At 43.0% G+C, this 18736-nt stretch overlaps 1 protein-coding gene across 1 annotated transcript in view; it reads left to right on the top strand.

The window, feature by feature from the left end:
• Positions 1–8702: 8702 nt before the first annotated feature.
• LAMA3 (laminin subunit alpha 3) overlaps positions 8703–18736 on the top strand; it is a 240940-nt gene continuing 230906 nt past the window's right edge. Inside the window, exon 1 of the mRNA XM_030842611.3 lies at positions 8703–9271. Within this exon, the coding sequence (XP_030698471.1) occupies positions 8981–9271 (291 nt within the window). The 5' untranslated portion in view covers positions 8703–8980. The remainder of the gene's footprint in view (positions 9272–18736) is intronic.

The raw sequence follows: 18736 nt of genomic DNA, 5'->3' as shown, positions 1-18736 counted from the left end.
CATGCAGGTGGCTTGATCTGATGGCTTGAATAGGTCTTTTAAGACCAAGCTGGCTTTGCTCACATGCTTTGCATGGTCTCACATATTCCAGAATCTCTCTCTACATACCTTCTTTCTCCAGCAGTATGGTTGGACTTCCTTACAGCATGCAGTCTATGTTCCAAGAGGGAGAATTCTAAGATGACAAGCACTTATCAAATCTCTGCTTGCATCAAACTTGTTAATATCTCATTTGCTAAAGCAAGTCACTGGACCAAACTCAGACTCAGTGTGGGAAGGAACAACACAAGGGCAGGAGTTCTGAGAGGCATGGTTCATTGGGGGCCACTGATGTAACAGTTAATTATAAAATAAAAAATTTTTTAACTAAATTATGTTTAAAAGTTATACAAATTCCATTTTTCTGAATAAGGCAGAATTACATTACTTGGAAAATCCAGCTGATGTTCTAGAGATTGTAAAATGGCATCAGTATTTGGGAACACTCTTAATGGCATGAAGGACTATAAAAACTCACCAGATTACACCAACCAAGCCAACCGATCAATAGTATTTACTGAGCACCTATTAAGTTATTATCACTATGCAAGGTGGTATGGAAGACACATTTTCCTTGCATTCAGGGTACCTACGATGGAACTGAATACAAACAATATTTAACGTTGGAAACAGTGTAAGACAATATAATATAATATAAACAATATAACCATGTGTTAAATGGTGGAGAATGTGATGGCATTTGGAGCAGAGGAAGAGCAGGGAAGAAAGAACACTGATTCTCCTCTAGGAACCTACTTCTGTTCCAGACACTCTGCTAGACCCTGGGGATACAAAGTGAATTAAACCTGGTGCCTGTCCCCAAAGAGCTCCCAGTCTCATAAGTAGGCAGATCTCAATGCTCCATAGAGGTGTGGATAGTGTGCTGTGTGGGCACAATGACAGGAACGGCCAGCTCTGAGAGTAAAGGGAGAGTCCTGGGTAAGGCTATGGAAAGTCTGCTGAGTAAGTTGATGCTTGAGGTGAAGTTTCAAGAGCAAATTGGAGTATACTTGTCACCTAGGTGGAGAAGGACATTCCTGACGGAAGATATAGCCATGCGCAAAGTCATGGAGACTCACTGAGGAACATGAAATCGTTCAATAAGGCTGAAGACTATGGTCCAATGCAGGCAAGTAATAAGGAGATAGGGCAGAATGGAAGCTTAGGACGAGCTTATGGACCAACTTACAAACCAACCTACTAAGGAGTTTAGACTTTATCCTAAGCAATGAGAAACATTAAATGTGTTCAGCAGGGTAGAGACATGATCAAATTTACCTTCTAGTAACAGCACTGCCCAAAGGAAATTTCTGCAGTGATGAAAATGTTCTATAATCTTCTCTGTTTAATATGGTAACCACTAACCACATGCGGTTATTGAGCACTTGAAATGCAGCCAGTGTACTGAGGAACTAAATTTTGAATTTTTAAACTTAAATTTAGATAGCCACATGTAGCCCTTGGCTACCATATTGGACATGTCAGCTTCAGAAAAATCCCTCTGGCGGCAGTGTGGAGGATGGATTGGATGTGGACAAGACTGGAGGGAGTTGGAAGACTGTAACAGCTCAGGTGGGAGAAATGTGGTCTTGAATTAAGGCTGGGGCCGTGGAAATGCAGTTGAGGCAACCAAATTGAGAACTGTTTAGGAAATGAAATGGACAGAATTTGGTATCTTATTTGACAGGAGGGAGCAGCCCTGATCATGAGAAGAAGATGGGTACTCAAGAGTAGGGACACATAAGTCCACTTAGGAGGATGAGGCCAAATCCAGTCTGTGGAGCAGTAGGAAGCTGGGCAACACCTTGATCTGGCACATATGCTGGTCTTCCACTGTTATGCAGAATAGATTGTAAGAGCGAGAGACTGGAGGCAGCGAGGCAGCAGGGTAGCTGCTCTTTGCGTGGCTGAGGGTGGTCTGGATAAATAAGTGAATTCAGGTGAATGGTAACCAATGTCATTTAAGCATAAGGGATCATGGAAAAAGAATAATCAATGAGAAAGCCATGTTTTCCAGTCTGATTGAGGAAAGAAAAGGGAAAAGTGAATCAATGATTGTTAAGCATCTATTAATTAGCGCTATGGTATATACGTTCACAAAAATTTTTCTCTGGGATACTAGACAAATTGGTGTTGTCACTGATGGAAATGGATGGGCCAAGAAGGGGGCATGTTGGTAGGTCCCACTGCATATATTTTGAAAATGAGGTATATCCTAAGTGGAAGACGTTTTTCTGTGTATGTTTGTTGAGGAGGTGAGAAAAGACAATTAAGAATGTCTAAACCGTAGGATTAAAAAAATTATGAACAGTTTTAAGAGATTTCTTTGATAGTGGGTAGTTTCAAGGTAATAGATCTGATACTATTTTATTTGCTGGCCCACATAAATGGAAATAGCTAAAAGGACTTTGGCCTTCAGAGTTAATAGGAAAATAAAGCATGTTAAGCATGATAGAGTGCAAGCAACAGGCAACAGCTAGACCAAACAGGTGTTTAATGTTATTGGTCCAGCTAAACCCAAGTGAACCCAGTTCAATATTCCAACATAATTTTAAAATAAAACAATAAGTCTACTTAGTTTGTGAGATGAGAAAAATGGAGTCATGACCCATGTGATAACTTAGTTGTAAGGCCTTGGATAGCTTCTTATTTACCATTGAACATTTCATTAGGAGGGTCTTCTTTCTGCTCCCGTATACGTAAAAATATTACAACAATAATAATTCAGATGTATTAGTTAAGGTAACACTACTTTAACTTCATAAAACCCCCCAAATCTTGGTGGCTTAATGTAATGAAAGTCTGTTTCTCATTTATAAGAGTGCAGTGTGGGTGTGTAGGAGGCAGGCTCCCACATGGGACCCAGGCTCCTTCCATCCTGTGGTCCTCCACCTCCTAGGGCTTTGGAGCCCTGGGCTTCCAGGCAGGAAAAGAGGTAAAGCATGAAGGATCTGCAAGAGGATTTTATGGACCACTTCTCACTTTTTCATTGGTTCAGAATCAGTCAAGGACCACACCTAGATGCAAGTCGGGTGGGAAATGGATCCCTGGGGCCACCAGCCACTTCACAGAACAACTCTACCCTATGGAAAGAGAGAACCGATCCTTGGTGGGCACCTAGTCATTTTATCCCACCAGACTAGATTATGTTGAGAGTTCCCATGACTCTTTGGTGTTTCTTTTCCTCACCTCTTCGTATTATTTACGTACCATCGACTCTGTCCCTCCCTCATCTCCTCCCACCTCCTCAGAGCCACGCATGAAGTTCACTCATATTTTCCAGTTGATTTATAGGCCTGGCTGTCTAACCAGCCACTCTCAGAATCGTCCATGAAGAACGCAGTGTCTGAGATAAGGAAATAGCTTGTGAGTCCCATAAACATCATTCAGTGCTCTACTATAAACCTAGAGTAAAAAAGGAGAGAAATGAGCAAGTTGAATCTACATTGACTTCTTAGCAAGTAAGTATTGTATCATATGACATCACCTATATGTGGAATCTAAAAAGATGATACAAATGAACTTATTTATAAAACAAATAGACTCACAGACATAGAAAACAAACTTATGATTACCAAAGGGGATAGCGAGTAGTGGGGGAGAGATAAATTAGGAGTTTGGGAATAACACATAGACACTATTATATATAAAATAGGTTAACAACAAGGACCTACTATATAACACAGGGAATTATACTCAATGTCTTGTAATAACTTATAATAGAAAAGAATCTGTAAAAGAATATATATGTATAACTGAATCACACTGCTGTACACTTGAAACTAACAAAACATTGTAAATTAACTATACTTCAATTAAAAAAAGTATTGAAGTTAGCACCCCAATTTGTTCTGTGAACTGCTCAGCATTAAGAGGGTTATTAAAGAGATGAGAGATTTCAGTGATCATATGGTTACAAAATTACCTATTAACCCTGTGTTCTAGGGCTCAAGTGAAATTCATTCCATCTTGGTAAATTTTGACAGGTACTTACCAACCTGCTGCTCTGTATAAGGTACTCCTACAGAGATCTCAAAGGATACCAAGAAAAAATTCTTTGGGCCAGCCTCTGACCACAAGAGTTTTCATCTTTTATTGTGAAATAACCTTTTATTGGATCTTTTGGGCAAATTCTTACCAAAATACGTGTCTCTGAAGTTAGGTATTTTTTCTTCTTAATTTAATTTTTATTTTATATTGGAGTATAGTTGATTTACAATGTTGTGTTAGTTTCAGGTGTACAGCAAAGTGATTCAGTTATACATATATCCATTCTTCTTCAGATTCTTTTCCCATTTAGGTTATAATCCACAAGGACCTACTGTATAACACAGGGAACTCTACTCAATATTCTGAGATTCTTTCTCCATGGCAAAAATTCTTGCTGGTCTCCTCTGGGTACCATCATTGGGCTGAGATAGCTCCAATCATTTATTTATTTAATCCTTGTCGAAGTGAGGTATTTTGGACATGGAAACAAAGTGCAGTGTGGTTGAACATTGCCAGTAGTGTTGCCTCCTGTGGTCACAGAGATACTTCAACTGGGTTCAAATCCTTAAACTTAGGGTGACCCAAAAGGAGAAAATGTGAAAATGACTCAAGAAGATAATTTAGAGGCTGCTTTCTAATTTCCACTCAAAATCTCTGCCAGATAAGTTACTTAACCTTCATGTCAAGAGAATGAAGGCTCCATTTCTTAAAACTCCACTTAGCCTGAGCCAGATGATTTAATTACTCACTACCTTATTTTCACTCATCCACAGAATGAGAATAATAATAATGAGAATAATGGCCCACTTACCTTTCAGGGTTAGCTCTGGGCTGATAGGAAAAAATTTCATTGTGAAGAAAAGGTACTGTTACCTAGGTTTAGCCTTTCTTTTATCCTAGCACTACTGCTTGTAATAACACACACTTGGGGTGGAAAAAGGAATCCTCCTTAATAACAAATGTATAAAATTACCTGCTCTGCCCAGCTGCATATTTCACATAAAGGCCAAACTGGAGTGTGTGTAGCAAGAGCTGGAGAGGAAATTCATGTAATTGGAATGTGAATGCTTCACAGGGCCTTTGGTGGAGCTAACTACCAGAGAGTGCCCTAATGCAACGTACCAGTGTCAAGGTTCCAACCGAAGCTGGGTTCCGCCTGCAGTGAGCAGAAACATTGGATACTGAGACTTCCGCTCCACTTTGGTTAACACTGGGGTTTCTGAGCTGAGACGATGAATCAGACACAGGCCATGTGCCAAGGGAGCATCACTACTTTACAAGGAGCCATTAGATTAGGGGTCCGGAGCAGGGGGCCCACCACAAAAGGCAGTGGGGGTAAGGTGTGCTGTAATCCCAGGCAGGCACAGGCTGGGCTCTGGACACCATTTTGTGGTAATGAGGACTTGGTCAAGTCCCTTAACCTTGACTTCTGATCTATAAATAAAAGTGGGTGGTGTTAGATTCGTGTTTTCCAAAGCCCAGGGGTGTAGGGGCAATTCTCAGTTTTCAAAATGACCAGCAGAAACCCTGCCTTTATTTAGCAACACAGGCGGATGGAAGCTCACTTTCTCCACTTTGAGCTGGAATGATTAAAGCTCAGCGCGGTCATGCTAATTACTTCATGATAAGCCAAAGCCTATATTGACAGTTATATAGATCTTTGATAACATGGAAAATATTTAAGAAATACAGTTTGTGAAATTCTTTCCAAGCAGGAGATCATGGGAGAAGAGTAATAAAAGGATATTAATATATATCCTTATATTCCTATATTTTATGATAGAATGGTTGGGTTCCAAAAGATGCTCTTGATCTTTGGGTTTGCAGTGAAGCTGGCCAGTTGGACAGCAGAACTTCCCTCATCGTTTAGTTACCCCTGGTTTTCAGGGGGAGCTCTCGCCAGGCTCTTGTGTGGTATTGCAAGAAGCAGTAACACCTTCTGTTTTTCTGTTTTGTTTGTATTCTTTTCACTGCTGTTGGTGACCCACAGACTGCTGTTGGTTTAGAACGATGTCATTGTTTTCTCTATGAAGTGATGATACAAGAGGAAAAGTGCAACTTGTTTTTAAAGTGAGACCAACCAATGGTAAGGTGTAGTTTAACAATACAATTTTAAGAAGAACAGTAATAATAAGCAGGTCCCAGGATTGATATAATCCCAGCTCATATTCCTAGGATGATTTGGGAGGGCAGAAGGAAAAGCTGCCATATTGGGGAGGGGGTAGAAAAGAAGGAGAAGATCTATGCTTTCACCTAAAGAAGCATCAGTCATGAGGATAATGTTAGACCCATCACTGTATTAATGGGACATGATCGAGTCTGACTATGCCCTTGCAAGACAGTGAGTTTACCACCCTTGCGTGTCTACATTCTTGATTCTAGGGAAATTCTTTGCGACAATGGCATGGCAAGTTGCATTTCTATCTTAAGATCTGAAGGACACAGCTATGCATGAATCACTGCTGAAGTATTGAGAGGTCAGCCAAACCCCAAATTCACTGTGTTAGTTTGGGTTTGTTTACACCCAACTATGCATGTCTGTCGCACCCACCCCTCTAGAGCTAAGTAAACCAATAGCTCCTCTTGTGCTTGGGACACTTCTGAAGCCTTCACACCTCACATGGGCCTCACCCAGGTGGCTTTCCCCACCCCCCACCCCCCCGAGTCCTCCTAGGAGCATGAACTGAGAATCAGAAGCTCTGGGTCCTGCTTATTATTCCTATTTTTCTTAAAACATGGGCAAGTCATTTCATTTCTTCAAGCATCATCTTTCCCCATGAAAACATAAGAGCCCCATTTTGCCTTAAAAACACAAGTGTGCCTTCTGTTTGCTGCCTTAGTGTTTAAAAGCACTTGCTCATACATTTCTTCATTTAAACTTCAGAGCAGCCTTTCTCCCCTCCCCCAACCAAAGTGTCAATATTCCCATCATATTTCCCGTATCTAGAACCACGGAGGGTCGGTGCTCCCGGGATGTTTGTTTTGGATACACAGCCTTTACAGAGAGAACTTTACTAACAAATATGAACTTCAGATATGTACGTTTTATTTGTTCATCTTTAAAGCTATTCTCAGTGGGCAAACACACCTGTTGTGCCCTGACTTCACAAAGTTATTTTTCAATTGCAATGATATTTTATACCTTCTGACTAGGGAGTGTAATAAAACATATCAAAAAGAAATGTTGTCACGTACAATACAGCAATTTTTATGTCATGCTCGTAATTTTTGCCTTTTGGAGCAAAATGCGAAGTTCTATGAGGAAGAAGCGTTGTTGTGAATCCACAGATGGTCAGTTCTGCTGCTGAGGATTCTGACATCAGAACCTCTCAGTGAACAGGCCTGGCAGCGTAGGGAGTTACTGGCTGGGTCGAGAACAGTTACTTCAATGTAGAATTTAACTTCTTTTTTTTTTTTTTTTTTTTTTGCGGTATGCGGGCCTCTCACTGTTGTGGCCTCTCCCGTTGCGGAGCACAGGCTCCGGATGCACAGGCTCTGCGGCCATGGCTCATGGGCCCAGCCGCTCCGCGGCATGTGGGATCTTCCCAGACCGGGGCACAAAGCCATGTCCCCTGCATCGGCAGGCAGACTCTCAACCACTGTGCCACCAGGGAAGCCTTTCGCCTTCTTATCTGCCTATTGATAAAATAATTTTGGAATCTTAGCTGTTTGTTGAAAGTTTTCCTGCAAATGATCTTGTCCGGAAGGACTTTATAAAAAGAATGTAAAATCTTTCTCACTTTTCTGCAATCTTCTTTCATCAGTTTAGATAGGACCATACCACCTCTGCAGGACTATTCCAGGTAGTGCTGGGCACTCGTTCAGTTGCTTTATTAAAATATGAATGTTCTTATTAGGGCAAAGCAGTGTAGGTTCATGACTAGTTAGTTGTCTCCTTTCAACTGTTCCCCTTCAATCCCCATCTCAATCTTTGTTCGAGCAGTGCTCTCACACACTCCCTCGTTTTTCCTTCTCCGTCTTTGGAAGCTCTAGTCCTTCTTCCTCTGGGCACTTGTGTCCGTCCTGGCCTGCAGCAATGACACCCCCCTCTAATTGTTAGAGACCTCTGCGGGCTCCGTTTTGGTGAGATGTCCTGCGTGCAAGACCAAGCCTCAGCCCTGGGAGGTGGGGGGTTCGCATCCTTTTCCCCAGAGGCCAATGTGACAGCTCGAGTAATACACTCGATGCCTCTGTTCACCTGTAAAATATAGCAGATGGGGCATCTGAAGAATTTCCTCCAGAGTACCTTTACCTCTGGGTACACTACAACTTGCACTAGTGGCTGTCTTTAAATTGTGTACGTTCTGCCACTCCCAGTTCCCCAGAGCTCCTTTGATCTCACACTCAGTACGCGTGTGCAGTGCCACAGGTATCGTTGGCGCCCAGGGTCTGAGAATTGACGGGACTTGTCCTTTGACAACTGAAACTCATCTGGGAAACCACAGTGTCTTTGGTGTAGGTTCTGCAGGCAGTGGCAGTTGCCTCTGCTGCCTCACCCCATTCGCCGCGAACCTCCTTCCCGCTAGTCCGAGATCCACCGTGAGGCTCTGGAGAAGAGGACTCTCGGATCTCTGCCCCGGCCGTGGGGAGGTGGGGCGGTCCAGGTCCCCGCCTCAGCCGCGGGGGTGGCAGCCGGGGACACGCCTTTTGCTCTCCCACCCGGCGAAGCTGGCAGCGCGCAGCGCGCTGGTGGAGACAACGTCTGCGGGCCGAGGCCGGGCGCTGTCAGTTCCTTATCCGGCGGGTGCCAGCTGCGGCCGCAGCACGTTCCAAACCCGAGGAGCCGCCCCCTCGCCGCGGGCTCCCGGCGCGTGGGGGCGCGGGCGCGCCTCCGCCGACACCGCCCACACTCGGGCCGCGCTCGCTGGTAGCCTGAGGATCGTCCGCCGAGAACGCGGTGTCCCCGAGCCCCTTCGCCGGCCGCCGAGGCAGGAGGACCAAGCGCAGCGAGATGGCGGCAGCCGGGCGGGCTCGGGGCTGGGCACCGCGGTCAGTGCTGCCACTGCTGCCGCTGCTGCTGCTGCTGCCGCCGCCCCCCGCCGGGTGCGCGACCGCTCGGGACCCCGCGGCCCCGGCGTGGCTCAGCCTGCACCCGCCCTACTTCAACCTGGCCGAGGCGGCGAGGATTTGGGCCACCGCCACCTGCGGGGAGCGGGAGCCCGGCGGCACGCGACCCCGGCCCGAGCTGTACTGCAAGTTGGTGGGGGGGCCCACCGTCCAGAGCAGCGGCCATACCATCCAGGTAAGGTCCCAGGTCCCTCCCGGGCGGGCTCCCTCCCCGCGCGGGCCAGCCACCCTGGGCGAAGGGGTCGGGCCTTTTCCCCGCACTCTCGGGACCCGAGGCGACCGGGAAGGGCTCCCCCAACCCCTGCGTGGGTCGGCGACCCCGGGAGGTGGGCGCGGTGCCCCCCGGGAGTGGTACTGGGGAACACCGCCTCCGCCGATGCGCCGCTCGGGGCCGGGATGGGTATGCTTTGCACATCCCGAGGTGAACACAGGCTGAGGTTAAGTTTGGGCTTGCCCAGGAGAAAGTCCGAAGCTGCGCTCTCGGGATGTATTGAACTGTGGTCCTGTCCTGCCTCCGTCACCCAGGTAGCGCCTGGCCAGGGCTTGAGCCCCCATGGGCTTCACCGGCGCCCCTCCTTCGAGGCCCTTCATCTCCCCGACCTTATGCAGAGAAGCTGGTAGCAGTTAGATTCCGTGGTGTATTTAAAGAGAGAACTTTTAGACTGTATCAGTAGTACCACTCCCATCTCACCAGAAAAACGCACCTCCCCCACAGCCTGAAGTACCACCATCCAGAGCCATTAGGCGCGAGTGGACAGACACGGTGCTCAGAGTCCATCGGACTCCTACTGCGAACACCTGTGTAAATGCTAGTGTCGCTGGTGCTTCATCAGCATCTGGAAATGTGCCAGGTCCTTACACACGAGCCTCACAACAGCGCTGGGCACTGGATCGGATGACCAGGTTAAGAAATGTGCCTACGTCATCATGGAGGACATCTGGATTTGAACCCAGTCCTGACTCCAAATCCTCTTTAAACTAAGACGTCGTTGCCTCCCTCCCTCTCCCGGGAAGTATTGCTGAGGAAATTGTTGCCAGAAGAGGGAGTAATTTTGGAGTTTGGGCTCCCAAAGCGAAAGATTATCATTCCGAGTCTAGGTCAGTCTTTTAGAAGGTCTTTTGACTAAGCACTCCCATAAATGACAGGTTGTTGAACATGAAGTATATTCTTATGCGATAGATGCTCATTTATTTATAAATTACATGCATGTATGACTTTATTAATTTGTGTGTACTATAAAATATACAAAAATAGAAATAAAAAGAATAATGATGAAAATGCTTTTTTCTTTATTAAGAGCCCCAAATAGGGCTTCCCTACTGGTGCAGTGGTTGAGAATCTGCCTGCCAATGCAGGGGACATGGGTTCGAGCCCTGGTCTGGGAAGATCCCACGTGCCGCGGAGCAACTGGGCCCGTGAGCCACAATTACTGAGCCTGCGCGTCTGGAGCCCGTGCTCCACAAGAGAGGCCGCGACAGTGAGAGGCCCGCGCACCGCGATGAAGAGTGGCCCCCACTTGCCACAACTAGAGAAAGCCCTCGCACAGAAACGAAGACCCAACACAGCCATAAATTAATTAATTAATTAATTAAAAATTGCAACCTCCCTTAAAAAAAAAAAAGAGCTCCAAATAATTTTGCTTTCTTTAAATGTTTTGTGACTTTGTATAACCAGTTATAAACAAATATTCAAATGTTAATCATATATATAATTATTTTTGACAAGTGTAGTTTAGCACATATGATATAGCCATTCATAGTTAGTTTTACATTAATACTGGAATTTAGTAGTTGTCATCACTGAAAAAATACCTCAAAAATATGTAAATTCAAATGAAAGAACAGCATTGACTCCTGAGTTCCAGAACCAGCTGCATAATTTGCAGTCTATTGCAAAATGAAATGGAGCTGCTTGTTCAAAAATTATGAATTTCAAGATGTGGGGATAGCAGAGCATTAAACTAAGTGAGGGGCCTTTCTAGGAGTGGGACCCTGTGAGAATTTCCTAAATTGTGGTACTCATACTTCTGCTCCATCCTCCAATTATTCTAAAAGTTTTTTTTAAGTAGAAACTTGGCCAGTATATGTTCATTTTTCAAGTGGAATTCAGTACTTCCTGATAGGAAAGTGTTGTGTTTTAATGCTATAAACAATAGATTCAAAGTTCACTCTTCATTTGGAAAAATGTTACAAAATTCTGTTTCCGTGTTTTTAAAATGTGCAAATATAAGAACTTTTACAGTAACACAGTTCCATCTTTTCAGCAACAAAAGATGACACATTTCCAAACATCTGTTTTATGAAGTGGTCTTTCCAAAGTTTGCATTTCTTTAGAACAGTATTTACTTTTTCACACATTTTTTTTTTTTTTTTTTGCGGTACACGGGCCTCTCACTGTTGTGGCCTCTCCCGTTGCGGAGCACAGGCTCCGGACACGCAGGCTCAGCGGCCATGGCTCGCGGGCCCAGCCGCTCCATGGAATGTGGGATCTTCCCAGACCAGGGCACGAACCCGTGTCCCCTGCATCGGCAGGCGGACTCTCAACCACTGCGCCACTAGGGAAGTCCTTTTTCACACATTTTTAAAACAACACCTTTTCTTTGATGGAACAAAGTACTTCCATTATTTTGTAAATATCTATCAGGTAGTATATTACTGGCAGTCACTTGTCATCCCAGCAAAAGTCAGCCAATTTGGAATTTTTGTGAAAAAAAAATGTATAACTCATCTTTAAATTTAAGAGGTCTTTTAAATACTTTTCCATGAGAAAACCAGTGAGCCTGTGTAGTCAAAAGTATTTCATAATCACTCCCCATTTCAGTACAAGGTTTTAACTGTTCTGCTATTTAGGAGAATAGAATCCACATGTCCACTTTGCCAGGTGCACTTACGCTTCGTGTGTCCTGATCAGATGATAGCCTGGTGAAACCTCTCCTCTCCCCTTGAACAGACACTCAGGACTCTTGTGACCTGCTAACTTGTGGACTGGATGAAGGCAATCTGTATATTAAGTATTAGAAAAATTGAATTTCTTCACTTTAAGTAAAATAAACAGTTTTAATATTCCCTTCTTGCACCCCACTAGATTGCCTGGCACACCCAGCTTTGGAGAGAATTGTTCTAATTGTGGGAAGAGTAAATGTAAGGAGAAGGAAGTTATCGAGGAAATTTTCAGCCATCTCTTCTCCCCAAATTTGCCTAGAAATGGGCCAACTCTCATTCTCCTCAGCTGGAATTTTTATTAAGTATCATAAGTTGGCACTACTGTTTTGGGAAGTCCAGAAAAGTCATGTTTCTTGTTCTGATTGAGTTTCCAGAATAGATGCTTAAACCTGGGTCCACAGGCCTAGATAGAGTAGGAAGTGCCTTTCTGAGGTCACTCAACAGACTGCATTTCTAGGCCAAGGTGTAGCCTGCAGGAAAAGGATGCTATCTGGTGTTTTGCCTTATTCTTTCTGTAAAAACTGGGGGTGAACAAACGTGCTTTCTGCGTTCACAGTTGAGGGCCTGAGCAGGTGCACTGATTGTTGATGTGAGAGGTTCTCATGTAATGAGGAGAGAAGCATGTTGGAGACAAGAAGGAGAAGGCAAATTCCAGAAGCTGGGCTGTTAGACACTTGTTCTAGCCCAGTGTTGGCAGCAGCTGGTGCAGACCTGCCTTTCAGAAAAGTGGGTGGGAGACAGGTGGAGGAAAGGAAGAGAGATTATGATTAATCATGTGCTGTACCTGAGTGATAATCATTTTGAATCTGCTCATGTACAGCTCAAGATGGGGAATGGAGAAGAGTTAACAAAAAAAGTTCTACTTCTTTGAACTTTCTAAAAACAGATCTTTGGGAGCCAGCCAGAGTTTAGAATTTCAGGCCAAAAGGATGCAAGAAATGTAAAAAAATGGATAAAAGTCACATCTTAGAAAAAAACCCAGGGTTTATGGTCCTGATTCTGTAATAACAATGCTGATACTTGAACGGTAGCATGTGTCAACAGGCAGAGCATTTAAAAAGTCTGCATTTTGTTTGTTGGGTGAAAAATGTTTGCTGTGGTTTCTCTGGACTTAAGATTCATTAAATAAGATTTTATATACTTGCTACTGCTCAGACATTAAGTTTTTGGTGTTTGAGAGCTCTGTGATTCAGGGATCCTATCTGTCTGGTTCACGGCTATCTCTCCAGTGCTGAGCACAAAAGCCTGGAACAGAATAGGTGCTTGGAAAATATTGAATGAAAGGATGGTGGAGTGAAGGTACAGTTGAAGTTACTACAAAGAGGAGACAAGAAAAGTATGCAAATTAGTTCTATTCTGATGAAAAGTAATTATAACCGAAATATGTCACAATTTGCACTTTAACTTTAAATGTGTACTAACCTATGGAGTGTAAAGACATTATTACAGTCGGCCCTCAGTATCCTTGGGTTTCGCATCCACAGATTTAACCAACTGTGGGTCAAAAATACTCGGGAGAAAAAAAATCCAGAAAGTTCCCCAAAGCAAAACTTAAATTCGCCCTATGGTGGCAACTATTTACATAGCATTTACATTGTATTAGGTATTATAGGTAATCTGGAGATGGTTTAAAGTACGTGGGAGAATGTATGTACGTTATATGCAAATACTATGATGCCATTTTATATAAGGGACTCGAGCATCTGCAGATTTTGGTATCTGTAGGGTTCCTGGAACCAGTCCTTCACAAATACCAAGGGAGGACTGAATTTACTGACATCTGATAGAGGTGATGATAAAATGGAAGTGGAAGGCTGTGTTGAAAATATAACCTTGGGTTTGGTTTAGCTTGACATAAACACTATGCTCACAAGAAATGACCTGCACGTATTTACCAAACATATGATCTTTTTTTTTTCTTTTTTCTGGCCACGCTGTGCCGCTTGTGGGATCTTAGTTCCCTGACCAGGGATCAAACCCGCGCCCCCTGCAGTGGAAGTGCAGAGTTACCACTGGACCGCCAGGGAAGTCCCAGCAAACATATGATCTTGATTTTGTACATCGACAGTTCAACATATTTTTATAAGTTCTTTCAGTGCACTTTGCTTTATGCATAAGAATTTGTATTTAACCTAAATGATATTGATAGAGAAGTACACTCACCTGAGTTATGGCTAAGAGTGAGCATGCTTGCCACAAAGCAGTCCCAGTTGTGTGTTTGTGTAACTTGCACTAATAGCCATAAAGGAAACTCAACTTCACTAAGGCTCTGTTTACAGAACTATTGTGAAAGAGAGCCATTTGTTAACTTCAACAAGGGCCTTTTCCTTTGTGATACAGATGTGAAGATTTTGGGGAAATCTAAAACATTTACTGTGTCCATTGATATATTTGTAACAATTATTAATAGAGTTATTTCAAAACTTCAGATGATTACAGCCAGCAGTTGAAGGACAAATGATTCTTTTTTTAAATAAATTCATTTATTTATTTTTGGCTGCATTGGGTCTTCGTTGCTGCGCGTGGGTTTTCTCCAGTTGTGGCAAGTGGGGGCTACTCTTGGTTGTGGTGCACGGGCTTCTCATTGCGGTGGCTTCTCTTGTTGCAGAGCACGGGCTCTAGGCATGTGGGCTTCAGTAGTTTTGGCACGAGGGCTCAGTAGTTGTGGCTCGGGGGCTCTGGAGTGCAGGCTCAGTAGTTTTGGCGCACAGGCTTAGTTGCTCTGTGGCATGTGGGATCTTCCCGGACCAGAGCTTGAACCCATGTCCCCTGCATTGGCAGGCAGATTCTTAACCACTGCACCACCAGGGAAGCCCCGAGGCATAATTTAAATACCATAGCATGCAGCCATTTTAAGTGTGAATTCAATAATTTTTAGAAAGTTTATAGAGTTGTGCAGCTATTACTAGAGTCTAGTTTTAGAACATATATATATATATATATATATATAAATCCATTCTGCCAGTCTCTGCTTTTAACTAAGTCTAATCCATTTACATTTAAAGTGATTATTGATAATGAAGGACTTATTTCTGCCATTTTGCTATTTGTCTTATATATGACAAATGTCTTATATATGTCTTATATATATATGCATTATATATTTTTTAGTTCCTCAGTTCCTCTATTACTGTTTTCTTTTGTGTTTAATTAAATTTTCTAATGTGTCATTTTGATTTCCTCCTCATTTCCTGTTCTGTTAATTTTTTTTTTTTAATTTATATTTTGGCTGTGCCATGCGGCATGCGGGATCTTGGTTCCCTGACCAGAGATTGAACCTGTGCCCCCTGCAGTGGAAGCTGGAGTCTTAACCACTGGACCGCCAGGGAAATCCCCTGTAAATTTTGTGTGTGTGTGTGTGTGGTACGCGGGCCTGTCACTGCTGTGGCCTCTCCCGTTGCGGAGCACAGGCTCCGGACGCGCAGGCTCGGCTGCCATGGCTCACGGACCCAGCCGCTCCACGGCATGTGGGATCCTCCCGGACCTGGGCATGAACCCGCATCCCTTGCATCGGCAGGCGGACTCTCAACCACTGCGCCACCAGGGAAGCCCCCCCTGTAAATTTTTAAAAGTAATTTTCTTAGTGCTTACTCTGAGGATTACAATTAACATCCTAAATTTATAACAATCCAATTTGATTTGACATCAACTTAATTTCAATAGCATCTAAAACTCTGCTCCTATATAGGTCTGTCTCCCCTTTTATGATGTTATTGTCACAAATTACATCTTTACACATTGTTGCCCCTTGGGATAAAAACATAATTATTGTTCTATGCATTTGTGTTTTAAATCATATAGGAAAAAAGTTACAAACCAAAAATACAATAATGCTGGCTTTTTAATTTACCTCTGTAGTTATTTGTACTGGTGTTCTGTATTTCTTTGTATGGCTTTGAGTTACTGTCTAATGTCCTTTATTTCAGTTTGAAGGACTCCCTTTAACATTTCTTGTAGGGCAGGTCTACTAGCAACAAACTCCTTCAGCTTTTCTTTGGGAATGTCTTAATTTCTCCTTCATTTTTGAAGAATAACTTTACCAGGTATAGAATTCTTGACTGACAGTTTTTTTCTTTCAGCACTTTATCGTCTCACTGCCATCTGGCTTCCATGGTTTCCAGTGAAAAATAGGTTGTTAATCTTATTGAGGATCCCTTATATGTGATAAATTGCTTCTCTCATGTTGCTTTCAAGATTTTCTCTTTGTCCTTTGACAGTTTGTTTATAATGTGTCTCAGTGTGGATCTTTCTGTAGATGACTAGCCTTTTTATGACCCAATTTTCTTAAATGACCAGGGAAACTCCTGTGAGGGAAAATACAACATCATCTCACTGTAGATATTATCAAACTGCTCTCACTTAGAGATGAAGAACTCTGGCTCTACAATCATGTAGACCTGAGTTTGAATTCTAACTCTACCAGCTCTCTGACCTTGGAAAATTGCAAAATCTCCGTTTTCTTATATATAAAACAGGGTTAATAAACCTGTGTATCTCACAGGTTTACTTGCAGGATAAAAGCACTTAGTATTTTTCTTGGCACATAGTTAGTGCTCAATAAATGTGTTTTTTCATGGAGAGAAAAAATTCTTTTTAAGACTTCTAAAGTGGTAAGCTACAAAAATGAATTAGCACAATAGTCATTTTAAATTTTTGAGTAAAAAGTTCTTTTAATGATGACGTGTACAGTGCATTATACACTGAACACATTTGGCATGCTGAATAATCCACAGGCATAAAGACATTTATAGCCTTCTATAGAATAGCAATGTTGAATTGTTTTGGTAATGCGTTAATAACTAGTTCAGATATTATTTATGTAGGGACTTCATTTATTTATGTACTTTCTGGTAACACAAGATGTTCCAGGGTCACTTTTAATTTTCTTTGCTCCAGTGTTGGAACTAACTACTTTTCCAAAAATCTCTGTTTTTTTTTTTTTTTTAAATTGAGTGTGGTATGTAGAAACCAAGTCTGGATATGAGGTGTGCTCATTGTTACCGGTGTGTCATTGCTTCTAGACCCTTTCAAGGGACAGAGCTAGGAGTTATATGTATATCTACTAATTCCTATATACGCCCACATCATATATACACACACTTTTATCAGCTAAACTAACATTTTTGGGGAGGTATTAATTTTTTAAGGTGAATTTTGGTAGCACTGATACATTCTTCCAGATCATAAATTTATTTCCCGTTGTGATTTAGGCTTTCACGAAATCTGTGTTAACTTTTGCTCAACATTGTGGAACCATTTGCCTAGTGAGGAAAAGATTTATTAAATGGTTCCTCAGTGGTCTTAGTCAATAGAACTGCCTGTGTTGTGCTGTATACATGGGCTCCTGGCTAAGGGGGCTGAAAATCCAGCCCGGGCAAGGCTGTATCTGCTCAGAGGCAGGGAACCTTTTTCTGCTTCTCAAAAAAGAGCTGTTTGCATGAGCTAGCAGATCCTTGATTAGATCCCTCCTGCCAACAGGGTGGAACCTGCCCTGGGGAGAGCCAACTCATTGAGTCCCATGTGTCCTGCCCGTTTCTCAATATCATAAGTATATTGTATTCTCTTGGTTTTCCCATCCTAGATGTTTAGAAAATACATGTGGAAGTAATAAATGAATATTAGCTTGAGAGAAATATAGGTTTTAATTAGATTATCTATGCATATCTTAACTGTGGGGTATAGATGCAATTCTCCATTACTTTCAAGTTGCACTATATACTGTGTACAGGAGTGATACCAAATTAAGGGGAGGCGGGCAGAATGGAGAATAGGGAGAACAGCCTAGTAACCAGGAGACTTGCTCCCCTGTTGTTTTTTTCTTTTTTTGGTTCAATAGCTCCCCTGTTTAATGTGGAGTATTAATTTAACACTTAATCGGTACCTGGCACTGTCCTAAAGCCTCTTTCACAAACTTCTTCATCCTCACAACAATTTATAAAGGAGGTACTCTTAGCACACTCAGTGTACAAATGAGGAAACTGAAGCACAGAGAGGTTAAGTGATTTGGTCAAGGTCACACAGCTAGTATGTGGAAAAGCCAGGTACTCTGGCTGCAGAGTTCATGCTTTTACCTGCTGTGCTATGCTGCCACTGCCGAGCCAGCTACTCTTCCCTCAGAGTTCCAGCCAAACTCTATGCCACCTCCCTAACTCCATTCATGGCCTTGGAGCCATTGATTTTCATGTCTGTATCCTTATTCATTCATGAACTTCCTGAGTGTGAGGCCACATTTTCCTGTTGTTTGTCTTCCCTGTGGCAGCTTATCACAGACACTTCATAGATGCTTTTTGGAGAAATGTTCAAAGGGCAACACCATCATAGGATTTTCCTACTAGAGCAACACCTTGATGGAAGTGCTGTTTGACAGAAAAAATACCTGACTTTCAACAACCTGCCTCTGGAAGACAGTTGTGGCCCTGGTGTGTTGAATTTCAAAGTAGTGCCTAATGTAGTGGCAGAGACCAATGACTAGGACTGGACCACCAGAAGCTGGAAGAGGCAAGGAAGGATCCTTCCTCTACAGGTTTCAGAGGGAGAGGGGCCCTGCCAATGCCTTGATTTCAGACTTTCAGCTTCCAGAACTGTGAGACAATAACTTTCTGTTGTTCTAAGCCACCCAGTTTGTGGTACTTTGTTACGGCAGCTCAGCTTAGTCCGTTTGGGCTGCTGTAACAAAAAAATAGATTGATAGCTTATA

Source organism: Globicephala melas, chromosome 13, assembly GCF_963455315.2.
Source record: "Globicephala melas chromosome 13, mGloMel1.2, whole genome shotgun sequence".
Lineage (NCBI taxonomy): Eukaryota > Metazoa > Chordata > Mammalia > Artiodactyla > Delphinidae > Globicephala > Globicephala melas.
Note: the sequence above shows the minus strand (reverse complement) of the source record. Positions and strands in the feature narration are given on the sequence as shown.